The sequence below is a fragment of the Littorina saxatilis genome, linkage group LG17 (genome assembly GCF_037325665.1).
Source record: "Littorina saxatilis isolate snail1 linkage group LG17, US_GU_Lsax_2.0, whole genome shotgun sequence".
Taxonomy (NCBI): domain Eukaryota; kingdom Metazoa; phylum Mollusca; class Gastropoda; order Littorinimorpha; family Littorinidae; genus Littorina; species Littorina saxatilis.
Window position 1 is genome coordinate 33,172,100 of NC_090261.1, and position 10,288 is coordinate 33,182,387.

Here is a 10,288-nt window from a genome sequence, read left to right on the forward strand (position 1 = left end):
TCTCACTGTCTCTCTCTCACTCTCTCTCTCTCACTGTCTCTCTTTCTCTCTCACTAGCGTCTATCTCTCTCTCACTGTCTCTCTCTATCTCTCACTGTCTCTCTCTCTCTCTCTCACTGTCTCTCTCTCTCACTGTCTCTCTCTCTCTCTCATTGTCTCTCTCTCTCTCACTCTCACTGTCTCGCGAGTTACTCAAATGTATCATTTTTTGTCTCATTACCCGCTAAAACGGCTTCAAAAACTGCCTTTTATGCCTTCTGAGAGGATTGGCACCTACACCGCGTCCTTGGTAGACAAGATATGTGAACAAAGCTGACTGATTTGGATGCAGATTTGATTGTTCTGTCCAAGGACATGCTTAACATGTTTCATTTTAGCAGTTCTGATTTGTTGTCAATTTTAACGCGGGAACCTTGATTTTGTGAATTTGATATTGGGGGGTGTCTGTATTGTTGGTTCCACTGTATCGACACTACGTCATGTAAACTCAATCTGTTTACTGAATAAGTTAGGGGAATAAACGGCCTTTCCAGTCATATAATTGGATTTACGATCAACAGACTCATCAGAAAGATCTGCCCTCAAACGCATATGTGTAAAGGTGGGTTTTTTTTTACGAGTAGTGTAGTTCATGTCTGTACATGTGGTACACACACGTTGCAGTTAACAACACCTTGTTCACTTATGTGATTGTTTAACACGTTGGTAGACCATAAAGAGGGATGAAATTCGCCAACGACTATCTTTACCTCAATGACAAAAAAATGCATGTTTACGATGTGTGTACCTTGTTTACCCCGTATTACACACTTTATGAGGAAGTGAACATAAGACAGCAACTGCACACTATTTACTAATCGGACAGCCATTAAGTGTCCTCCGGAAATCTGCTTTTGTTTTTGACGTGCTTTATCTGGTTCATATTTTACAGCAGTTTGAAAACTACGTAAAATCGCTTGCAACAGTACGCACTAAATACAGAGCTGCTCTGCAAATGTGTGAAATCTGTGTATAATCTGAAAATGGATATGACAATGGATATCAAATGTGTGTAAAACAGGGCTCGTTGTCCACACCTATATTGCAGCAATATGAGGACAACTTGCATTTCCATTTTTAGGGAGGTGCAGCTATTTGCGGACGTCCGTCACTATATTGCAGCAATTTGTGGACCAAAGACCGCCTATTTGAGGACGTCCGCAGATAGTCGCATTTTTCGGCCGATGTCCGCAAATTGCTGCGATATAGCGATGGACGACTCCATTTGGTCCCATTTGGTCCGCATATGGGTGGAAATCCACAAACACACACACGCACATACACCACGACCCTCGTCTCGATTCCCCCCTCTACGTTAAAACATTTAGTCAAAACTTGACTAAATGTAAAAAGTAGAAGAATGGCCTTTCCGAGCATAATTATATAGCCAGTTAAGCAATTTCATTATTTGTAGTTTCAGAGATATGGAGCTTCAAAGTACTGATCCTTGGGTGGCCGAGTGGTAAAGCACTTGCGCTCGGAAGCGAGAGGTTGCGTGTTCGACCCTGGGTCAGGCCGCTATTTTCTCCCCCCCTTTCCTAACCTAGGTGGTGGGTTCAAGTGCTAGTCTTTCGGATGAGACGAAAAACCGAGGTCCCTTCGTGTACACTATATTGGGGTGTGCACGTTAAAGATCCCACGATTGACTAAAGGGTCTTTCCTGGCAAAATTGTATAGGCATAGATAAAAAATGTCCACCAAAATACCCGTGTGACTTGGAATAATAGGCCGTGAAAAGTAGGATATGCGCCGAAATGGCTGCGATCTGCTGGCCGATGTGAATGCGTGATGTATTGTGTAAAAAAAATTCCATCTCACACAGCATAAATAAATCCCTGCGCCTTGAATATGTGCGCGATATAAATTGCATAACATAAAAATAAAATAAATAAATAAATCCCTGCGCCAGCAGTATAGGTCACGATCAGGTCAGGTGGACTGCATCACTGGATGTAATTTATAGCTGCTTCTGAAATATGCTCCCAGAAAATAATCAATCAATCAATCAATATGAGGCTTATATCGCGCGTATTCCGTGGGTACAGCTTCCGACCGCAAGTGCGTTACCACTCGGCCACCCAGTCCTTGACTTCGGTCCACAGTAGGTTATGCAACACACAGGCGCAGGCAGGTCTCTTTTTAACCTGACCAAAGCTGCGAATGTTAGTCAAATCAAATTTATTGTTTTTTTGGGTCCCGCCAACCACTTTGGGTCACATCATGACCAAAATCACACGAATGTTAGTGACCTGATCGTGACCTAATGAGTAATAAATATAGAATGTGTAAAAATCCCACACAACTACCTAAGGTCGGACCCAAACTACTACAAAGTCACACACAAACACCAATAGTTAGGACACAACTACCTAAGGTCGGACCCAAACTACTACAAAGTCACACACAAACACCAATTGTTAGGACACAACTACCTAAGGTTGGACCCAAACTACTACAAAGTCACACACAAACACCAATAGTTAGGACACAACTTCCTAAAGTCAGACCCAAACTACTACAAAGTCACACACAAACACCAATAGTTAGGACACTGGGCAAGAGTTCACACACACACAAATACCTGTCAGGTCGCACCCAAACTACTAACAATTATACAAGGGCAGGTAAGACATACTATATCCTGAGTTATCTCTCTTGGAAATTATAATGAATTTATCAAAGAGACTATAAACCCCAGCTCTAATTATAGGATCTTAGGGGACTTTATCTAACTCTAAGCTCTCAAATAACTAGCATACATACTAAACAATGTAAGATGGTAGAGCACGTGGCCAAATTAATTTGCGGCGACCAGGGTTCGAACCCGCAACCGTATGAATACAAGTCCAAGGCGCTACCACTGCGCCATGGAGGTCGCCGTACACTGCTTAGTCCATTATGACCGTATTTAAACTGCCACAACTTCTTTATTTTGCATAGGAACAATATTGTTCTTATATCAAATTAGGTATTTGGTTGTAGACCATGGCGCTTTGAGGTAATTGCTTTGGTATGATAAGATAAAGCGCGGTATAAATAGCCAAATTTCATTTCCATTAAAACAGATACACAAAGAGATGGAGAGATACAGAGAGGGAAATGAACAATTTGGAGCGCCCACTCGAATCTGAGCGTATTTGGGGCGGCTGGTCACAATTTATTGACATCAGGGAACCAGTTTTCAGTTATGGAGCAACCAATATTGCCTCCCCAATCCGGGATTCGAACCAGCGCAATGCGCTAACAGACTTCGCTTCTTGTCCCCACTAAGGGAAAGAAAGAGAGATAATAACACAACTTCTGTTTCGACTCAGGCCACATTTCGGGGCTTTACTCCGGGTTCTCCAGTCTGCTCCCCCCTCAAAAATATTCTCAAAAAAATTAATGTTAACTAGGTTGGGTCTGGACAGGTGCACTCCAAAGTTGCGAGTTTACCTTTGTTGAGAGGGCTGCCCAAATCACTGAACTAATTTTCAGTCTCTTTTAAGTATGATTCTCTTTAATTATTGTAATTATTGTATTCAAATTGCATAGATGTAATCTACATACTCTTCTGAATAATTTGGTATGAGAACAATCTTGTTCCGATGAAAAATAAAAAAGTTGTGGCAGTTTAAAAACGGTCATTATGGACTAAGCAGTACATGAATAAATTCATTATCATTTCCAAGAGAGATAACTCATGATATAGTATGTCTTGCTACTGACAGTAAGAAAACACGAGTTACCTGCCCTTGTATAATTGTTAGTAGTTTGGGTGTGAACCGTTGGCATTTGTGTGTGAACTCTTGCCCAATGTACCAACTGTTGGTGTTTGTGAGTGACTTTGTAGAAGTTTGGGTCCGACCTTAGGTAGTTGTGTGCGACTTTTACACACAAATTCTGCACACAAATGCCAAGGTACCCTTATAACCACCTCTGTGTGTGTGTGTGTGTGTGTGTGTGTGTGTGTGTGTGTGTGTGTGTGTGTGAGAGATAAACAAACTATCAAGAACAAAACAAAACTGAACAAACGAAATGTTTTCCCCCCAACTCTGATTATTGCTTGTTTCGGAGACGACTGTGATTTTGACTTTTTGAGTAAGCCTACACGAACACACAAGCTCAATACAGCCGGCAACAAGTTCGCCGGTCGGGGCAGTGAAATACTATTTCAAATAGATCTATTTCACTAAGAATGTCAATGGATATATATTGCAACATACTTATTTTTTTAAATCAGTGATTGATTAGATCGTCATATTTTTGTGACACTGAGACCAAACCATCAAAAAATTAGCAATAGGCCTTGAATCAAAGTCGTGCGAGATCTGACCTTGCTGCAAATGTACGTGTACGACTTGATTGTGTTGACGTTCAACTGGTAAGCTGGGCGATTGCAGGCTTTTATCCAGCGAAGGCAGCGATCTAGATGGTACAGATGCTTTCCCGGTTTCACAAATGGGATGAATTTAACGCCAACACAGCGTTCAGGATACCTATCATCCGTTTTACATTGTCCCCAAGCACAGCGCTTGTTAGGCGGCATTTGTGTGTGTTTGCTTCCTAAAACAAGGGAAGTAACTCCCAGAGCCTCGATATGTGGATATGGTTAATTCCCACAAGGAAATTCAGGCTGCTGTCCCTGGGGATAGTGTGCAGCCACAGAATCGCGCGACCCATTTTATTCACAGGAGCTTGTATCCAACCGCCGATCGATCATTATTTACTCCTGTATGCTTATTATTTACTGCTACATGCTTACCCTTCCTACTACTATTCACTAGTAAATAATAAGCATGCAGGAGTAAATATTAATAATGATCGATTGGCGGTTGGATACAAGCTCCTGTGATTTAATTATTTTCTTTTTCCTGCATGCGTGTATTCGTGTTTTCTAAGGCCTGAGACTTTCACTGTGACTGTGGACCTTTATTGTGAGCATGAGTGAACACAGGGGTGTTCGGACACCGAGGAGAGTCTGCACAAAGTTGACTCTGGGGAATGAATCCCTTGCCGAACGTGGGGGTCGAACCCACCACGATAGCTGGTTTCAAAGTTAGCGCCGCTACCGATCTCCCCGCCCCTCAACGTGGAGGGGCGTTCCATTCCCTAGTCAAAGCCTGGTCAGATCTGAGATGGTGAGACCAACTGTTTAAACGGGAAGAAGTGTGCCTTATAATCCAACATCAAACATGTTTCCCAAGCGGTTGCGCATGTGAGGATTTTATGCGAGGACATTTCACTGATGATTTACTTTTGCAAAGTGAGTGGCTGCAGCTGGGTTACGGCGTAGCGGAGTTCTGTGTGCTGATCAGTCTTTCAAAGCAGTCTATATAAGTTGTAGTAAAGTTTTCCACATGTTTTCTCCACGTGTTTTCTAACCGGAAGTTCTGCCCCCCCCCCCCCTTTCCCCCCAACAAACCGTATGGCCTTGACCTTGGGTCTGTTAATTATGGTGGGTCACGGGGTCATGCAAGTCGTGAATATAACAGCAACTGCAATTTATTACTGCCGGAGAGACAACTCACGAGCTGCTTGCGGCAACAGCAGTAATGATGGCGCGAGACGCCCCGGCGAGGAAGACGAAGGGATTTTTGCGCTGGAAGATGAGATACATAAGCGCGATGAAGACGACACCGATGAGGACATCGCCGATGACGTGAGCGAGGATGAGGAAGCCCAGCCCTTGGAAGACGGCTACCAGGTCCGTGCTGCTTCCGATGGCCTTGGCGATCAGACTGATCACTCCTATTGGCGTTAACCTGTAATGTACAGACACGGTTATATTTAGCCAATTAACCTGCTGCAAATGATGATGGCCTTTGTGATCAAACGGGTCACTCCTATTGGCGTTAACCTTTAATGTACAGACAAGTGTTTATTAGCCAATTTTCCCTGTGGTAAATTGTTTAAAGTCAGATTTGCTGCTGCCCATGATGATGGCTTTAGTGATGAGACTGCGTTACACACACACACACACACACACACACACACACACACACACACACACACACACACACACACGTACACACACACACACACACACACACACTCACACTCACACACACACACACTCACACACACACACACACACACACATACCCACACACACACAAACACATACGTGCACACACACAAACACACCCACACACACACAAACACATACGTGCACACACACACACAACACACACACACTAACACCAACACTAACACTAACACACATGACCTTGTTTTTCAGATGTTTGTGTTCATAACCTCTTTTAAATTATTCTTTTTTTTCTGACTCTCTCTTCTTCTAAGACCTGATATTCTCAAGTTTTGGGAGGTCTTAATAAGGGGGGGGGGGGGGGCACTGTACTGACTTACCATACCATCCACTGCAGAAGACAGACGATGACCTCAGCAGCAGCCCCAAAGAAGTTGAGAAAGGGGCGGGCTATCTCTCCCTGCTGTGCTGACGCCATTCCTAGGGCTGCGCTCACTATCACCAGACCTAGACGTACAGAATATCACAGTTTACATAAAGAGTAATTAAGTTTCTGTGGAGTCATATTACATAATGAGGCAAAATTGTCGAGGAGAGTTCGTGGTAAAACCTTCCTGAAACCTTACAATCTGCCATAAGACACAGCAGTATATTATGCATAGATCTTTGTTCTATTATAGATCTTGCATCAGTTCTAAACCAACGGTGGATGGGTGTGTGTCTGTGGAAGGCAAGAGGTGGGGGGGGGGGGGATTATGGTATAAACAGTTGAAGAAAGAAAATCTGTCGCTTTGGTAAAGTTATTCTCGAAAATAAAATGTCCGTAACAGAATTAGAGGCCGCTGAAGATGACAAGGATCATTAGTAGTACAGTAGAATCCGCTTAATAAACACGCGGTTAATAAGGACAGCCGCTTTTAAAATACACTTTAGTCCGGTCCGGATATATCACTATAATTATGGCCCATGTAATAATCCTTCGGTTAATAAATACAAAAATCCGGTAAATAAAAACAGTTTGTTGGCGAAATTGGGTATTTTTTCCGTGCTGGGACGCTCACAAATTTGACAATGTATTGTCAAACACGGAGCGATATCTACTCACCCGACAGACGGTGCAAGCATTTGCTGAAGCTTAGTGAGCTAAGTTCAACGAAAATTGTGATTTAGGGGGGAAACGAGATCACGAGAATTAGATCACGTTTGCATTCTCTCCTACACACGTATAAAGCTCGCAGTTTTGAACATGGCGTCCAAGGGCACAAAGAGAAAAAGAACAGAAATGACGGTGCAAGACAAGGTTCAACTTCTTGATCGCTTCCATAGTCTGAGAGCAAAGAGTGTTCGGGAAGCTGCAACTTTTTTGGACGTCTCGCATTCGTTTCTGTACCAATCGATAAAAAATGAAATTAAAATTCGGGCTTCGGTTGCAGAAGGGTCCACGCCAAAGCAACGAATAAGACAAAGAAGTGGGAAAGACAAAGAGACTGAAGATGGTTTGCGAAAGTTTGTTGTCCACTTGCAATCACGCAACGCACCCGTCAGGGACCTCCCTGATATGGCCCTTCGTGGTCGGCTGGGCGTTAAGCAAACAAACAAACAAACCCGTCAGCGGTCCCATCTTGTGTCAAAAAGCCATTGCCACAGAGCTGGGACATTCTGTTTTTTTCTGTTTGATTTTTTTTTTAATTCTGTTAATAAAAACTTCGGTTAATAAATACAAATTTGCCCAGTCCCGATGTGTTTTTATTAAGCGGAGTCTACTGTAGTACTAGTGCCTGTCACTTGCATAGCTTCCGCAGTGAGTCATCGCCGTCGTCTGTCGTCGTCGTCGTCGTCGTCGTCATCATCATCATCGTCATCATCATCATCATCATCATCATCATCATCATCATCATCATCATCATCATCATCATCATCATCTCATAAACTAATAGAGCACAACTGCCAGGAAAACCTCACTATAACCCTAGGTTTTACCTACCCAAGATGTTGCTTCCACTAGAAGTGCCGAGGAATCGCACGAGCTCAGTCTCGTTTGCAGAAATGATGCTTTCTCTGTAGCGTGTCTGAGTCTTCTGAAAGCAGGCCGTCACTATATTGTCTGGTGCCAGATTTCTGCCAAAAAATCAACGATTTGTTTTTACTGTCCAATACAATACAAAATATGCAATTTTGGAATCAGAATTCAGGAACGTTGAAAAAACACTTCTGCAGTACATATCATAAACAAATGAAATAATCACATTACAAGGAAGATTGGGAAGCATTAAAATGTCCGTGCTTTACGGATTTGGGGGGATCGGGGAAAGAGAGAGAGAGAGAGAGAGAGAGAGAGACAGAGAGAGAGAGAGAGAGAGAGAGAGAGAGAGAGAGAGAGAGAGAAGGGGGGAGGGAGAGAGAGAGAAGGGGGGAGGGAGAGAGAGAGAAGGGGGGAGGGAGAGAGAGAGAGAAGGGGGAGGAAGAGAGAGAGGGTGAAAGAGTTGCTATGGAGAGAGAGAGAGACAGACAAAGACAGACAGACAGACAGACACAGGCAGCCACAGGCAGACGGACAGATAGACAAGGCATGCCGTCGAAGAGGTGGTGGCTGCAGTGTGATGCAAGTAATTTAATCACACAGCCTACCTGATAAGGTCAACAAAAAGGTCAGACGTTTGTAGATTCCCTGTGTCCACGATCTTATTGTTTTTGTCTTCAGCCCCTCCACCAGCTCCTGGTATGAAATCCAACAATGTATAAATTTAACACACATGTATCACGAGAATTCAACTTAATCATTTCCCTTTTGTTGCACAGCAGTCACGTGTCCACTTTCTTATTGTTCTCTTCTTCGACCCCTCCGCTAGCTCCTGGTATGAAATCCAACAATGTATACATTTAACACACATGTACCACAAGAATTGAACTTAATTATCTCCCTTTTGTTGCACAAATCCAAAAACAGATAGAATGCCAACGTTCCAAAATTCAGAATCAAAAAACAAAAATGGTAGGTAATTGGAACGTTTATTATCGACAATATGTAACGTTTTGTTTTGTCTATAATTGAAACGTTTATTATCGACAATATGTAACGTTTTGTTTTGTCTATAATTGGAACGTTTATTATCGACAATATGTAACGTTTTGTTTTGTCTATAATTGGAACGTTTATTATCGACAATATGTAACGTTTTGTTTTATCTATAATTGGAACGTTTATTATCGAAAATATGTAACGTTTTGTTTTGTCTATAATTGGAACGTTTATTATCGACAATATGTAACGTTTTGTTTTGTCTATAATTGGAACGTTTATTATCGACAATATGTAACGTTTTGTTTTGTCTATAATTGGAACGTTTATTATCGACAATATGTAACGTTTTGTTTTGTCTATAATTGGAACGTTTATTATCGACAATATGTAACGTTTTGTTTTGTCTATAATTGGAACGTTTATTATCGACAATATGTAACGTTTTGTTTTGTCTATAATTGGAACGTTTATTATCGACAATATGTAACGTTTTGTTTTGTCTATAATTGGAACGTTTATTATCGACAATATGTAACGTCTTGTTTTATCTATAATTGGAACGTTTATTATCGACAATATGTAACGTTTTGTTTTGTCTATAATTGGAACGTTTATTATCGACAATATGTAACGTTTTGTTTTGTCTATAATTGGAACGTTTATTATCGACAATATGTAACGTTTTGTTTTGTCTATAATTGGAACGTTTATTATCGACAATATGTAACGTTTTGTTTTGTCTATAACAAACGTTCCAATTACCTACCATTCTTGGTTTTTTTAATTCTTTTGTTGCACAGCAGTCACGTGTCAACTATTTTATTGTTCTCTTCTTCGACCCCTCCGCTAGCTCCTGGTATGAAATCCAACAATGTATACATTTAACACACCATATCATGTATCACGATTATTCAACTGAATTATCTCCCTTTAGTTGCACGGCAGACACGTGACAAAAGAAATGGGATTTTGACAAGTAAGGGCCGGACCTAGTGTACGGGGTGGGGGCATCCATCACGACGCAGGGGAACAGGGGCTGGCCAGGTGGGGGTCTGAGAGATCTTGTCCCCCTAGATATTGTTGAAATTGACATTTTGAAAGGGGTATATTGGATTTCTCTTGAGAAAAAAAGATACATATTCGCCGGGTTAGGGGGCCGGTTGGGGACTTCCGGAACCCAAGACCCCCCCTCCCCCCTCCCCACCCCCCCCCACTGGATCCAGTCGTGTAAGTCGTCTTCGCAGTCCCATTCAGTTCAT

At 42.2% G+C, this 10,288-nt stretch overlaps 1 protein-coding gene across 2 annotated transcripts in view; it reads right to left on the bottom strand.

Moving 5' to 3' along the window:
• The window catches only part of LOC138952236 (excitatory amino acid transporter-like), a 62,600-nt gene that overhangs the window by 39,612 nt on the left and 12,700 nt on the right, over window positions 1-10,288 (bottom strand). For both annotated transcript variants that reach the window (XM_070323854.1, XM_070323853.1), the window contains 4 exons: window positions 8,636-8,723; window positions 7,992-8,125; window positions 6,388-6,514; window positions 5,550-5,783 (listed from right to left, as the gene is read on the bottom strand). In XM_070323854.1, the coding sequence (XP_070179955.1) occupies window positions 5,550-5,783; window positions 6,388-6,514; window positions 7,992-8,125; window positions 8,636-8,723 (583 nt within the window). The remainder of the gene's footprint in view (window positions 1-5,549; window positions 5,784-6,387; window positions 6,515-7,991; window positions 8,126-8,635; window positions 8,724-10,288) is intronic.